This window comes from Pimephales promelas, chromosome 10 (genome assembly GCF_988280905.1).
Source record: "Pimephales promelas chromosome 10, fPimPro1.hap1.1, whole genome shotgun sequence".
NCBI classification, from domain to species: Eukaryota; Metazoa; Chordata; class Actinopteri; order Cypriniformes; family Leuciscidae; genus Pimephales; species Pimephales promelas.
Window position 1 is genome coordinate 18,623,200 of NC_142778.1, and position 16,207 is coordinate 18,639,406.

Here is a 16,207-nt window from a genome sequence, read left to right on the forward strand (position 1 = left end):
TACCGTACTGTGCTAGACTAACTGGGACTTGTCACATGACTTGCATACTGTTGCCCTACTGTTAGTTTGACTGCTTCTATTGTTTTCCTCATTTTGAAGTCACTTTGGATAAAAGTGTCTGCTAAATGATTAAAAGTAAAAAGTAAATGCAACCTACATAATTTTTTTTTTCGATAATCTGTTACACTCTGATATATGCCACAATATGAAAAAAGATGTAGCTAAAAGAATACAATTATTTATAAAAAAATATACTAAACCAAAAAATGCAATAATCAATCTGGAATCATCACCCACTCATCACCAGCTCAGCAGAAATATTTCCACAGAATTCAAAAGATCCGTCATTTAAAAAGCTGATGTAGAACTTTCAGAACAACAGTTGTTGGAATTCTGTGGAAATCTTGAGCTCTAAAACAAACATTATTTTCTTCTGTACATTTTTTAGAATTGTGGTCTGACTGATTTGGGATAAAAATAAACTTCAGCAGGTGGTGTTAAACTGCTAAAATAACCAATGGTGTGATTGGTTCACCTTCACCCAGTCCTCCATGTCCCCGTCTTCTATAACCTCCAACATCTCATGCTCATCGATCGTTAGTTCATCGGGTTGAGAGGCCTGGGAGAAAGAGAGAAGTGAAAAGACTATTGAGCAATACAAGGCCTACTGTGTGGGTTAATATTTTTCCAGAAACCAGCAGACAATTTAGCAGTTTCCCAACCATTACAAATGAGAGAATGGATCCTGAAAGACAATTAAGTGCAGAATAAATGTCCAACGTTAGCATTTTCAGCAGATCAGTAAGGATGTCATGTTATGTGAATCCTAAATAGCATAATTAATATTCATGAGCCAAGCTGCTGAGCAAGTAAACTCCTGAGGAGAAAAGATGTTAACTAATTAAGCAAATAACTATAACTAGTTAGCTAATGTTTCTAAAAAAATTTGAAAATGGCCTAGCTTTTAGTGGTTAGTATAATAAACACAATAGGGACAGACTTATTTCAACAGAGTCATGTGTGTTTAAATTAATTAATTTTTTCAGTAATTTAAATGTAATTAATGGCAGTGACTAACATTTCTTCAAAGTTTACATTTTCAGATGATGTGTAAACTAGGTATTTTAAACAGTCATATCTGTGACTTTGATGGGGTTTATTACATGTTATTTTAGTACTATTAATATTATTATATCAATATTTTGCATTTGTTAACTTTAATTTGTATATATTTAGCTTTCATTTTATTTTAAGTTTTAGTAATTTTGTTATGTGCTTCTGTCACTGATATTATTATTATTATTTGAAATGGTTCTATTTAGCTTTTATTTAAGATTTAGTCATTTTAGTAGGCCTACTTTAGCACATTTTGCAGAGGAAACATTTTCATTTAAGTTTTTTAAGTTTAGTTTTTTCATTTAATATTTACATTTAATTTTATTTCCATGAAAAAAGTTTGTTTTAGTTACAAATAACACACACATTTCAGACAGTTCCTAAGCCCCAGTTAAATGTCTTTTTAAATAAATAAAGGTATTTTACATTCTATAGCCTATTTATTTTAATAAAATGCAAAAAGTGAAACAAGATAGTTTAAAAAAAAGAAGAGCTTTTATAGACAGTTTTATAGAATTAGAAATTAATTAATTTTTCCAAGCAAGTTTTTAGTTTGTAATTTGATGTAAAACGCATAGCAAAAAAAGTATCCATTTAAAACCAATAGCCGCGTTTCCACTGCCGGGCCAGGGCCGGGCCGTGCTAGTGCGTGCCAGGGCCAGTCGCGTTTCCACTGTCACTTCCGGGGCTTGATCGGGGCTTCCTCAGGGCCAACGGCCAGGATTTCTGGCCCGTCGAATACCTTGGGCCAGAGGGGGCCAGCTCGGGCTAGAGGCGTGCTCAAGGTAAAAGGCGGAGTTTATCGGTGTTATGGAACGTTATGATCTGAAGCAAGATGCACATAGGGGTGTCCATGTTTAACCGATTAACCGTTTAAAATTGCATAACATTTTAATTTGAACTGTAGGCCTATGCCAAATGCTGCGCAACAATATATAGGCCTAGGCTATATATAGCTACATATCGACGAATTTTCAGATATTTGTTTGATTTTTTTGCCCCTTAAACATTTAAAATATTTGACAAATTAATATGAAAAAATATATATATTTTACTGGTTTTCTGAGGCCAAATTAGAACCTGGAAATGATATTTTCCCCGCAGTGCTGAATGAGAAGAGCCGTAACCACAGCCTACAGAAAGGGGATTTATGGGTGATTTATAGGCTATAATAAATGTGTCTGATAATAAAATAATATAAAATAACGAGGCATTAATTGTTTTGTTTTCTAAATGATTTTCGGCTAAAAACATATCTCCATCTCCGGATGCACATTTAGAGAGAAATTAAGCTACATAAACATAGACGATATTGGCTTTCGATTCGAATTTGTTCGTTTTTAATTGGACATTTAAAGCTTTAATCTACAAAGGACATAACCCCTGTAGACTAAGCTTTAAATGTCCAATTTAAAACGAACAAATTCGAATGCGGTGGCTGTTTCAGGTCTCGCGCTTCAGTTCACGGAGATCATGAAGCGCGCCTTGATTAATTGTTAAAGCACAACGTTTTCTTGTTATAAATAAATGTATTTGCGAATAATGTATTATTATTATTATCTGTATGACCAGAAATTAAAGAGTATTTTAAGTTGTTTCCACTGAAAGAAATGCAATGAAACTGTTCACATGGGCGTCTCGCAGCCATCAGTGCGTGCTCCACACACACTGGATATGCGCTGATATTTGTCAAAAATATTGTGTTTATTTGTGCTCTGTTCCTTTTTTGGATAAAGGCGTCTTCTACATATGCAGCCTAATAAAATGTTACAATAATGATGATGATGGTTATTATTATTATTATTATTTGCAGACACGGAGTTTTTGTGAAATGGACGTTTTGCTTATTTTCAATTGGCAATTTCAGTTTGAAGGGTGATGGAAATGGGGCTTTAACTGCTCCGTACTTGCTGCGTTTTATTTCTATAAATTAATTTCGTTTCAAATGGGGTCCAATCAGTTATTAAAGGTGTTAAAAATTTACTCTGTATCTCGAGGTTGCGGCGCGCACACTATGCACCGAGTATTAACCGATGGGCCTCGGTTAACGATTAATGAATAACTTGAAAACGTGCCCGCAGCCCTACTTGTTATATCGCGCAAAAAATCGCTGCTTGAAATGGAGAATCGCCTGTACTGGTCTCGGGACACTATTGCAGCCACTACGGCAGGTGAGTTAATATAACGTTATGCTATCTTCCTAATTTAAAAAATAAATTAATTCATAATACCCGCTGAAATGGGTTGGGTTTTATGACGTTTGATCCTGAAAGGCGTGTTAGGGGTGGGGTCTGGGGCAGCGCTGTGGGGCTACTGGCCCGGCAGTGGAAACGCAAGCCCGGTGCTTGAGGCCCGAGGCCACTAGCTCGGCCCGGCTCGCTGTTAGCTCTGGCCCAGCCCTAGCCCGGCAGTGGAAACGCGGCTAATGTATTAAATTTTATTTCAAATAAAATGATTTTACATTATAAATACTGATTATACATAAATATTTATGATTAAGAAGTTTCAATTCATCTAAAATTTTTATTTTATCTTTATTTCAGTTAACAAAATCACTGGGTCGCCACAGTTTTCATGACATTGGTGAGCCCCAGTTAAATGTGTGATTTTACCTTGTACGAGTAGAGCACCTTGCAGGTGAGCGGGTAGTTCCTCAGGGTTCCTGAAGGACTTGAGCTGCTGTCGTCGTACGTCTCCATGTTCTCTTCTAATTCTTCTCCTTCCTCTCTGTCCAAATCCACTGTGGTCTACAGAAACATGACAATGCGTGTCACTACTCTGACAAACACCATGGCTAGCTTGTTGATTCAGTATCATTCAATAAAGTTTGCCTGAGGCTTTCTTTGTGGGTTAACAAACAACTGCTCAAAAGACCAGCGTTCCAGAGGTGTGTTAGTCACCTAGTTACCGCCCACCAATCTCATTGGCCTGGTGGGGATCAGGAGAACATTTTCCCCCAAGAGACAAAATGTAGCAACAGAGACACAGGCATTGGACACTCATACCTCCTCAGTTGTTCACTGTATCTCACATTACTCGTTTTTTTACTGGTTACAATAGATTCAGGTTGAAAACTGATCCTTCAGTGAAGGTCAAGACAACTTTCAGTGGGAGTCTGAATCACGAGGCCAGACGAGGTCATTGTAATCTATAACCTGTGATGTGGTGGGCGGTGACTGATATTTAGGCTACACCCAAGGCTGACATAAACAGCCTGTGATGAGGTAATACAGATTTAGACTGAAGCGCTCGAGTGTGAGAAAACACTGAGGTCACTGTTATCTTAACCTTATATAGCCTACTGTCTCATATTTTGATAGGCCTCTAAATAATCAACATGACCAAAACCTTCCATAAAAGCCTATTATACACAATCTACTACGTGCCTCGTCTGTTTGATAGTTTATAATTTTAGTGTAAATGTCCACCTAAAGGTTGCTGTGAAGTCTGATGAAACTGATTTTTATAATGTAAGAATAACTTTTATATTGTTAGTAATATTTCAAAATGAACACAGTTCGATTTCACTTTCATTTTCCTCACCGGCTCCCCGTAGAACGACTGGGTCTTGTCACGTGTATTTCTGCAGTGACTGGTAGATCACAATCTGGTTATGATATTGTTTATACCTTTACAACTACCTTAATGTGCCACGCTACACTAGTGCTTTACTGTACTACTACTCTATAAGCTATGTTCACACGTTAGTCTCGCAGTATTCACGCTTTACTATGGCGTAGTATGCTCAAATTTAACTTGCAGCACTTCACTGACGCTCTTAGTGAGCAAAACAATGGTGCCCCTAAGGGACATGGTGGTGGAAAAAATATGAGATGGGAGGAAAAGTAACAAGTTATTTGCGAGAGAACACAAAGTTTCTCAAAACATTTTTTTTTTGAGGGAACGTAAAGGTTTAGCAAGCAAACGCAAAGTTTCTCACAAACTACCTTGTAACCAATCAAGTAAATGTGCGGACGGGCTTTAGCATATCATTAGAAGCAGGAGGGTCTCAAGGGTCTTATGCTAGTACTTTTTTTTCTGTTGATATGAAAAATCAGGTACATTTAGCACTATAGCAGGATCAGGTATTCTGAGCTGGTGAGGGGAGGCGGAGCTAATTAGCATATTCATGCATCCGTGAATACTAAATGAAGCAAGGGATTAGAGTTACATTCAAGCTATTTTAAGGTAAAAAGAAAAATTTTCACAGGAAAAAAAAACATTTAAATGTGTCATTTTGGAGATTAAAGATGGATTTTAAGGGATGATTGACTACAGGGGGACTTTAACAGATGTTTTAATCAAGATTATTTTTTATGGATAATAGGAGCTATTAAAGGAAGTGCCTTTGTTTATGGTTATGGATAAGTTGTGCTTTCCGAATAGTGTCCTTATTTAACATATCTGACATGTGTGTGTGTGTTTGTACAGTATATGTATATGTCTCTACAACCATTTTCTCATCCATACTTCTAAAATTAAGTACCAATAATTGCAAAAACCATCTCGGAGGAAGATCTTATACTGAAATGAGCACTAGTGTGTGTGAATATTTAAAGTTGGGGATGTGAATATCTGTAAAGTGTGCACCGAAACAGTATGTGTTCAAATGTGCTTTGGTTTAGACAGTGTAATTGGCATAAACGACACTATTCTAACAAGTGCTCATAACTCACTGTCATATCTCTAGTGTCTCAAAGCGATTTGTTCTCTCTCTTGCAATGATAAACACGTGTGTAAAGGGTCTGTGTGTCTGTATCTGTTGAGTTCAAGGGAATGTGAGGTTTTGCTGCAGTCATCAACATTATTTCTCTCTGACTGATGGAGATGCTGTGGCGTATGGGCTAAACCGTTTATTTAGCAGGGTCTGAATAATGACGCTGACAGAATCAGGAAGGGTCGGGTCAGGGAGGTTGAACTAACTACTGGGCACCAGGGGTGTCATTCATAATAGGAATGTCGTAACGCCACAAATTCCTTAAAGGGATACTCCACTTTTTTTGGAAATAGGCTCGTTTTACAACTCCCCCAGAGTTAAACAGTCGAGTTTTACCGTTTTCGAATCTATTCAGCCGATTTTCTGATTTTTAGAAGAATATCAGTTTCCAGACAGTTTCTGGTCTCATTGACTTCCATAGTATTTTTTTTTCCTACTATGGAAGTCTACTATGGAAGTCTGGTTACTGATATTTTTCTAAATATCAGAAAATCAGCTGAATGGATTTGAAAATGGTAAAAACCCAACTGTTTAACTCTGGGGGAGTTGTAAAATGAGCCTATTTCCAAAAAAAGTGGATTATCCCTTTAACTTCCAATTGGAACTGATTACACAGGTGAGAAAATCTGAACGTCAAACCACTTCATAGGGACTTTGATTTGAGATAAAATGGGGTTCTCACCGAGATAGATAGATCATGGGTAGTGAGGGTTGGTAGTGTCGCCCAGCGCTCATTCTCCAGCTCTTCCATCACCTGGTTCATGGCGCTCTTCAACCACGTATCCACTGAAACGCCCACCTGCCGCAGAAGGTCCAAACGCGCCTCTGCTTTCAGCTTTATCGTCTGAAAAAGACAAACAGTGTAAAAGATATAGAAATTGTTCTGTTTATACATCTGCTTAAGTACACTGTAATATTCAAACAGCAACTTGTTAGTCGTCAAGTGTGGTTTAGTTCAGTCCAGGATGAATTGAAGATGATCTGAAATTAAATGTAACATTAAATATAAAGATGAAAAACTCACAACTGTTTTTTTTATTAGAAACGCTGCTAAGATGAAGTACTAAAATGACGAAAAACGAACACAAAAACAGCTAAATAAGGAATATAAAAAAAATAATACAAATGACAAAAGCACATAAAATTACTAAATCTTTTTTTCTAATCATAATGTTAAAAAGCTAATTTAATAATTAAATAGATAGTTTGTCCTGTTTATACAATCTCTTACATACTGTAGTATTCAAGCAGCTACTATGAATTAATTGTTTACTATTAAAAAACATTTTACAAATGAAAAAATAAAATAAAAAATGAAACAATTTTATATATATATATATATATATATAAATACTTTTTAAATTATTATTAAAATGAGAAATGTTGCTTTAGCAGCTAACAGAAATAAAATAAGTTAAAATACTAAAATTACAAAAAATTTTAAATACAATTACTTAATATAATATTTAAAAAAACAATAAAAATGACAAATAACAAACTACTAAAACTAAAATGAAAACTGAAAATATAAAAATAAAAGTAAATTCAAAATATGAATTACAATAGTATATAATAACAGTATAAAAACAATACTAAAATAACACTGGCAGTCAAGGTTTACCAAACTCCCTCTCACAATGCAATTCTGGGTCCTGGAAATGTGAAGGGTGTCAGTTTGATCATTAAACAACAGTAGTGAGAAAGTAGCCTTGGAAAACATACAAATCTGCATTTAAAAAACAACAACAGTGTCGAGAAAAACAGAGACATTAAAAACTGCTGGGAGTGTGAGCGTCCCATGACTGACGCTCGATATCCAAACACAGGCCGTTGAGTTCTCCTCATTAGACAGGTGAGGCGTCTGATCTCAGAGGAGCGTACAGCTGCCCTTGCACTTCAGCTTTTCTCATTATTAGGCAAAGATGCAAATTTACTTTCTGAAGACTCATCACTTTCAATTTCCAGACGACAAACAGCATTTGGAAGCTGCTTCGGAGCATAAATATTATGTACGACTTTCATTTCGATGTAATTCTGAGGGGACAAACATTTTCAAAGGAAACAATTAAAGTGCAATTATACTTTTAATATTTGTTGTCGAGCAAACACAGACTCCTCTGGCACATTGCCAAATAAAAGCATACTACTTCCAAACTCAACTTTACTTCAACTGTTTCATACCTTATTCTTCTTGTTGTGTTGTTGGTGCTTTTCCATTAGTTCTTAATGGGGTTATTAAATATTTAACGGTCTGAAAGAACTAATGACAATTTGGCTTTCTCAGTTGCTCCGAGTTGAAACAAAGATGGTGTTTTATCTATTACATACATTCTCAGCGAACGAGTACAATCTCACTGTCATGAGTTAGTCTCACGCAAAAATGTAAAAAATCGCAAAAATTGTTCTTCACCCATTTACTAAAGTGGGATTTGCACTTATGCATATTCAAATTTGGTGGGATTGTATCAGTTACAAGACATGCAACTACCAATTTGTTTGGTGTCAATCATGACAAACCTCATGTGATGCATCATAAAACGGCAAGTTTGAATGCTTGTGCGCATTAGACTTGAGAGCAATGTTGAAAAGTTCATTTATTGACTTTTTGTTTGACATCTCTTGGTCATTGTATGCTGACAGTTCATGGAAAACACATTTCTTTGTCAAGAAATAGTCGTCATTTGGGTTTAGAGCCACACGAGGGGGATTAAACCATGACACGATTATCATTTTTTATGTGAACTATTGCTTTAACATATAAGAGAGGTCACAGGCCGGGCCAGCAGAGGGCGCCACGGCTGTTGGAAGTCATGTGTAAGGACACGGCAGGACGTCTTAGAGGAGAAGACATATTGATCAGACAAAGAGACTGACAGCCTGTCTCTGAACAGATCAATAGAGAGAGAGAAAATGCATCTCTGTCTGGAAAGGGAAGTGCATTCATTACAGAAGGAGAGCGGGAGACATTAGGGACATTATTCCTAAGTACTTCTGCCTTGTTTTTTCTCTGATCTGCCCTTTGCTAAATACAAATGAAATGCTACTCAAATAAATGCACTACACAAAATTATCACGTTTACAGAACAAGTGAACAGAGACAGATGCCGTCAAGCCCCAAAAATATTAAACTATATAACTCATGCACTGCTCTTCTGAGGTGATATGATAGCTTTGTGCGAGGATATGTACAATCTCTTACTGTAGTGTTAAACAGTGTTGTGCAAGTTACTTCCAAACTGTAATACATTAGGTATTACTTGTTACTGTTATTTAAAAGTAATTCATTACCTTACAATATTACTGTCCCAGAATTGTAATGCGTTACATTACTCATGTATTACTTTTGAGTTACTTTCACCAAAATAACTAAGTAGAACTTAACTTTTGGGCTGTAACGATATGCAATATGAAACCGAAATCGCGATTCGCCACACGACTCAGATCCACGAACCTATATAATCGCGACACACCTCTTCCAACTCCAGCGTTATTCTCCTTACCGTCCAGATCCAATGCTGCCTTATCTTTAAATTAGGCTATTAGTATTATTTGAACTTAACATTATAAAATACATAGACCTACACCACAAAACTAGTTGAGGATAAATTATTTAAAATTGGGGAAGTCCAGCATTATGGACATGACATTTGCAGTCAAAACTTGAAATAAAAATTCTCAGAAAATACATGTATTGAAACATATATAGGCTACTTCCTTAAAGGACTCCAGACATTAGACAAATATCAGTCTATGTTTTATTTTTAATATTAGGGAAAAGACACACATTCATGCGTGACAAAAAAATAGGAGGCAAAATAAATATATTTTTTGTAATTCTGTTAATTACACTGCGCAAATCAGATGAGGAAGGGTTGGCTCTGCAGTCTCCATTGAACTTAAAATATTCATTTTATTTTAGTTTTCGTGTTCGCATTTATGAGGAAAAAACGATGTTACAGACGCGACCGCTCTGAACTGGCACTAAAAGACTGCTTTAAAACTTTCACACAGTCTGTTGCCTTTAAGAAGTAAAAGCAGACAATACACTGTAATACAACTGTAATACAAGCCTCACTGAACATGTAACGAGTAAAATATTACTGAAAATTGATTAGTAATGCCTTACATTACTGCGTTACAGCAAAAAGTAATATGTTACTGTAATGTATTACTTTTGTAATGCGTTACTCCCAACACTGGTGTTAAAGTAGTGTGAACATCCTGCTAACCTTCTCCTTTGGGGTTACTTGGAAGAAAAAACGCTGTACGTGTTTCAGAATGTCACAAAAGTGAGTAATTGGTGACAGACATGCGACACACATCACCTCTGCTTTGCGGATGTTCTCCTTGGCCTCCTCTATTCGGAATTCCAGCTCGATCCGGCTTTGTTCCGTGGGCGGAGTCCCGAGTGTCTCACATTCCTCTAGAGCCTGCCATAAAACAAATTACCGTTAATCAGCTCGATTCAACTGACAAGAAACCAACTTCAAAAAAAAAAAAAAAAAAAATCATGGCTTCAGATCACATTTCCTGCCACTAATCTAACAATCAGACAAGACAATAACAACATTCAGCAGAATCATTTGTGGCAGCATCTGTTCTACCGCTTTCATTTCATGATAATTAAAAGTACAAAATTTATAATATAACATTGTATTGCAATATGTTTTACTGTAGATAAAAATACTGCATATGCAGTCATTAAAATCTAATTAAACACTTAAAATGTAAAAAATTGTCCAGAATTTTAGGTCTGGACTCACTGAATTGTCATGAACAAAATAAAATAATAAGAGATCTAAGGGTTAAGTGTTTATTCTTTTAATTTTGTGGATTCATGTGACTTCAGTCATTTGTGATTAAATTATTAGCTTGCTTTTTTTAGAAATTAAGTTTTTATTGGTTTTCTCATATATAACAAAATATATACATAAATAAATGCAACAATCAAAATAATAACAATGAAGGAAGGGAAAAAAAATAAATAAAGAGGTTATAGTTTATGCACAACAGTATGGGCAAGTTACAACTCAAGCCTGTAGTCATCCTTCAAAGTAACCAACTGAATAAAATTCTCCCACATGTTAACATCTCTATGCTTTCCGTTCACTTGAGCTAACATTCTTTCATATGATACATTCTCCACCATAGACTCAATCCACATTTTAAATGAAGGACATTGAATATCTTTCCAAAATCGGAGCATCAATCGTACTGCCGTGATTACACCCACTGTAACAAGGGAAAACTCAATATATTTAACCTGGGGAATCTCAGATTTATCGCCTAAAAGGCAAATCCTTGATGAAAATGGAAGGTTAAAGTCCAAACATTCTCCAAGATATTTTGAACACAATTTTCCAAAAAGGTTGAATCTTTGAACAATGCCAAAGAACATGCATATATGTACCAATTTCTTGTTTACATTTCCAGCATCTATTATCATTTAAACAGCCCATTCTAAAAAGTCGCACTGGCGTATAATAATACCGATGTAACACCTTATACTGGATAAATTTACTTCTTGCTTCCCTTATGTACCTTCCACTATTAGACAAAATTCTGTTCCAAGTATCCTTATCTATGTCACTATTAATGTCTCTTTGCCAAATCAATCTCAAGTTTTCACAGTTCTTATCACCTATCCTTAAACTTAGATGATAAAATTTAAAATTTAGATGATTTGTAACAGATTTTTACAAGATTCGCCACTTACAGAAGATGTTCAAGCGTGTGTGCGAGCGCGCTTTGTAATAGCTGTTGTTTTCGAGTATGAATGTGCATCCAGCGCCTCTTACCCGTTTGTAATGGATGATGTTTTTGTGTTCGCGGGCCACACGTGTGGCCCATTTCCTCGCCTCTTTGTTGAGACTGTGTTCTTCGGTGGTTCCCGTCTCCGATTCCAGCTGTCGACTCTGAAACAAACACACACGGTTAACACAGCAACACACACCTGTCTGAATCACAGGTTTGAGATCAGAGTGAACACATTACATTCACAATTACAATCAGAAAGAACAGATCCAGGAACAGTGTTGAGGACATTTCACCATCTCTGATATCAGATCTAAAGCACAATGGATTAATCAATCAACTCATGAATCGACTAAGGGGAAAAGACGGTGAACAAACGCAAGGTCTGAAGATAGCGCAAGAAAAAGATGCTTGATTCTTCAAACGATACGAGATGCTACATAATTGCTTGTTTAGCAGGTGAGCAGAGGTTCATTGTGGGACATGCATAACAGTTGCAAAGTCTTCTCAAATCTCAAGTCTGTCTATTATTCCTTCATTACAGCTTCCTTCCAGCTGTCGTCCACTAATTGCCAGTCTCTACAAAGCATCTGTTTATTTCTGAGTTTAAACACCTGAACACAATATAACCCGAGGATGCATTTAAAGGATGTGTGAAGAGTCTTCAAATCACCAGGAATCTTTTTGATTTGATAAAAGTTTCTGGTCTTACTGCAAAAATTCATCAAGAGTACACTTTTCTTCAAAGGTTTGGGGGTCAGTAAGATTAATACTTCAATTGACCCTTCGCGTGGAGCTTGATTGACAGGTATTCTGACCAATCATACTTCGCCATCCGCCATTTTGTCCGACAAAGCAGTCAGGAGAGATAAGAGGTGATCGGATCACGAGCAGCTTTAACTGACGCTCAACAGCGATCTGTCACGATACATTAAAGAGCCACAAAACGGTATTTATTGTTTAAATTTCATTAAAAAAATAAAGAAATTTGAAAGGTGAGACTTAGTTTAATATGTTTAATATCAAAAGTAATCGAAAAGTAACCTGGTCTGTCCTAGTCAGCGTGTTGTCAGTCTCCTCTCTGCTACACAGTGTATTTTTCACTGCGTGAGAACATGGTGTGGGTTGAGAGCGGTGTAGCTTGTCGGACATAGCGACAATAACTAAGGGGTGCGGGTCTTTGCGAAGGGTCAATTCAGCAAGGACACATTCACTTCACAAAGCCACAGTAAAGACATTTTTTTTAACTAACAGTTATTTTTTTTTTAATAAATGCTATTCTTTTGAATGTTCTACTCGGCTAATAAACATTAATTATGGTTTTAACTAACTATTAAGCAGCGCAACTATTTTCAACATTCAAAATAATAAGAAATGCTTCTTGAGGAGCAAATCAGAATAATTTCTGACGGATCATGACTGAAGACTAGAGTGATGATGCTGAAAATTGAGCTTTGATCACATGAATAAATTACACTTAAAAATATAATACAATAGAAAACTGTTCTTTTAAATTGTAATAATATCTCACACTATTTCCTGTTTTTACAGTATTTTTTGATTAAGTAGGAATGGAGCCTTGGTGTTTTTTGTTTCTTTTTAAGAAAGAAGCTTGGTGTTTTTACTTTTCAATGGTAGTGCACATTATAATTGTCTTCATAATCTTTCATCAAATGTAATAACTTTCTCAATCTCTGAAAAAGCTGTTATATTCTAGCCCTGCTATAAGAAACAACATCAATGGTTTGCGACGCTTTAGAATCATAAGGAACAACTTGCGTATATTGACCATATCTGGCAGTATAGCTGACGATGCATCCTTGCATATTTGACGGAAACACACTGATCAATATAAATTCAATCAGAGCACTTTAACACAAGCATCTTCACTCGATACTGCCACATCAATCTGATGTCAACACTAGCCATGGCTGACAAAAGCGTTTCTTAAAAGGAGGGGGAAAAAAAATGCAACTAAACATCACTCTCCCGTTGAGATGCTTTTGGTTTTTTTTTACGTCTTCCTGTTTTTTCTCTCAGCATGACCCTAAGCAGATGTGGTGTATGTGTTTGAGGCATGCTGGGTTGCCCAAGTCTGCTGGGAAACATGACAGTCTGCAGGGGCTCCATCTGGATCAGAACCGCTCACAAAGGCCTAATCAATCCCATGTGCCTCTGCTTCAAACTCACACACAGATGCTGTCTAGGAGAGCGTGATGGAATGCGTGCATCTTTGACGCTTTCTGCATGTCTGTATGATGGAAAATATTGTGCCTGTGTGTATGTTTGCACTGTTGATCAATACTAGCGACGGTGTGTGAGAGTATTTGACGTGTCAAACAGTTGACGCTCTAAGGATTTGACAAGCAAAATACAGCGTATACAGTGTAAAACAGTTTTTCTACAAGGTAAGTTAAGTTACTAAGGACTGACTGAAACTATTATCCTGCTGATTACAAATTATAAATAAGGAACACGGATTTAAATAAAAATGAATATGTTATATAAGAAAATAGTCAACTGAGACACAAGACACTTAAACTAGCATAGTATAGGAAATCTGATGCCTGAGACAACAATCATACAGCCACATATATCTGAGCACAGAAAAACACAGACTGACCAATCAGAATCAAGTGTTCCAGTGATGCATAGCACATCCATTTTATTCCAAAGGTGAAGTGTGTAAATTAACCTAGAATCCTGAAGCTCAAACTGTATCACAGCACTAGAAATGCCAAAGTTATGGGTTTAATTAGTCAAGAAAACAGGAACTGAATGCAATAAATACCTCATATTTAAGTATAAAAAAGTAGTAATATTTATTACTATTAACTTATCCATAAAATTAATTTCTGCAAAGGTGCTTTAAAACACACACACACACACACACATATATAATTTATATTATATATAAATATAAATATTTTATATATAAATAATATTTTTTCTTAAATATAGATGCATGTGTGTGTATTTATGTTTATACAAAATAATTATACACAGTGCACCCACATATATTATGTAAACACAAACTTTTATTTTAGATGTGATTAATTGCTATTAATCGTTTGACAGCCCTAATATATATATATATATATATATATATATATATATATAATTTTTTTTTATATAGTGAATAATGAAAAGCCCTAACATTAAAACGTGTGTGTGTACTGTATATATATATATATATATATATATATATATATGAGTTTTAAACACTCTGCTATGCTATTGGTTGAACAAACAGATATCCCCGCCCTGAAGTAAAACCATTGGTTGAGCCAACAATATTTTTTCACACCCACTAAGCCACTCAAATTAATTCTGTTTGGTGCTGAAAAACAATTACACACTTCACCTTTTCATCTTATTTTCAATGATGAAATTTTCCCTATAAATGTGTCCACTCACAATGAGTTTAACGAACACACAGGTGCACAGGCTGATGTCAACATGCAAGCAACAACAACAACTGGTTGATGGCTGCAGGACACTGATGCATGATGGGAAATCAAGTCCAACAGACTGTGTGGTACCTGCGCCAGAGTCATTCTCATCACACTGACCGCCGATGGCTCAATGTCCACCAACTGCTGCACCGAACTCAGAGTCTGAGCCAGAGAGGAGGAAAAGATGGGGCGCACACACACACACACACACATCATACACACAAACCACACATCACAGGCGTGCACAGTGGGGTTAAGAGAGGGTTAGAAACAGACTGTTAGAGGACAGGAAAACTACAACAGGGTTAGAAACAGCAAAGCAGTCAGAGAGATGCTGAGATGTAAAAGCTAACAAACACGATATCTATTAACTACTGAACTAAGAAGATGTAAGGAAGACAGAGAGAGAGCGAGAGTGAGAGAGAGCAGATGATTTGGTAATACAACCTTAAAGTTAGTTCTGGGGTGTTATTTTAATTAATTGTTCATTTAATTGATTCAGCTTATTGATATTTAATTAATCAGTATTGTCCTGCGGTTCACAATAATTCTAGCAGTCAGAGGAGAAAAATGTCTATTCAGAAATCTGGATCTAAATCGTGTTTTGAATTTAGTCATATTAATATAAGTCGAATAAAGTAATAAAGAGAAACTTCAGTTACTAAGCATTGCTAAGGTTTTAGTTCCAATACTGTAATTTAATAAAGATATAAATTAATTAATTAAATTATATTAACATAAATTATAGTGAATACAGATAATTAATTCATTACATTGATTTATTTTTATAGTCAAGGAAATTCTAGGACAGTAAAATTAAAATGACAAATCAAAGCGTAAAATTCACTAATCAACATTTGCTGAAAAAAGTCCCCAAAACAAGAGACTATATTGATTAAAAAAATGGTTTTAGAAGTCAATATGAAGAGTTCAGATGCAAAAGCCTCTAAGTGCCATTTGAAATTTTCTTCTAAAATGATCATTTTTATCAAGCTTGTATATTTAAGTTCAGTAATTTCACTTAAATGGCAATAAAGATTACCTATTAATTGCCATTTAAGTGAAATTACTGAACTTAAATATACAAGCTTGATAAAAATGACCATTCTAGAAGAAAATTTCAAATGGCATTTAGAGGCTTTTGCATCTGAACTCTTCATATATT

The 16,207-nt window shown here is 35.6% G+C and overlaps 1 protein-coding gene across 2 annotated transcripts in view; it reads right to left on the bottom strand.

The window, feature by feature from the left end:
• Nucleotides 1-16,207, bottom strand: part of fchsd2 (FCH and double SH3 domains 2) — a 116,036-nt gene that overhangs the window by 8,198 nt on the left and 91,631 nt on the right. The window contains exons 11-16 of one of the 2 annotated variants that reach the window (XM_039663697.2): nt 15,130-15,204; nt 11,632-11,748; nt 10,159-10,263; nt 6,516-6,677; nt 3,729-3,863; nt 536-619 (exon numbers count right to left, since the gene is read on the bottom strand). In XM_039663697.2, the coding sequence (XP_039519631.2) occupies nt 536-619; nt 3,729-3,863; nt 6,516-6,677; nt 10,159-10,263; nt 11,632-11,748; nt 15,130-15,204 (678 nt within the window). The remainder of the gene's footprint in view (nt 1-535; nt 620-3,728; nt 3,864-6,515; nt 6,678-10,158; nt 10,264-11,631; nt 11,749-15,129; nt 15,205-16,207) is intronic. The other variant, XM_089135448.1, reaches the window with a different exon arrangement.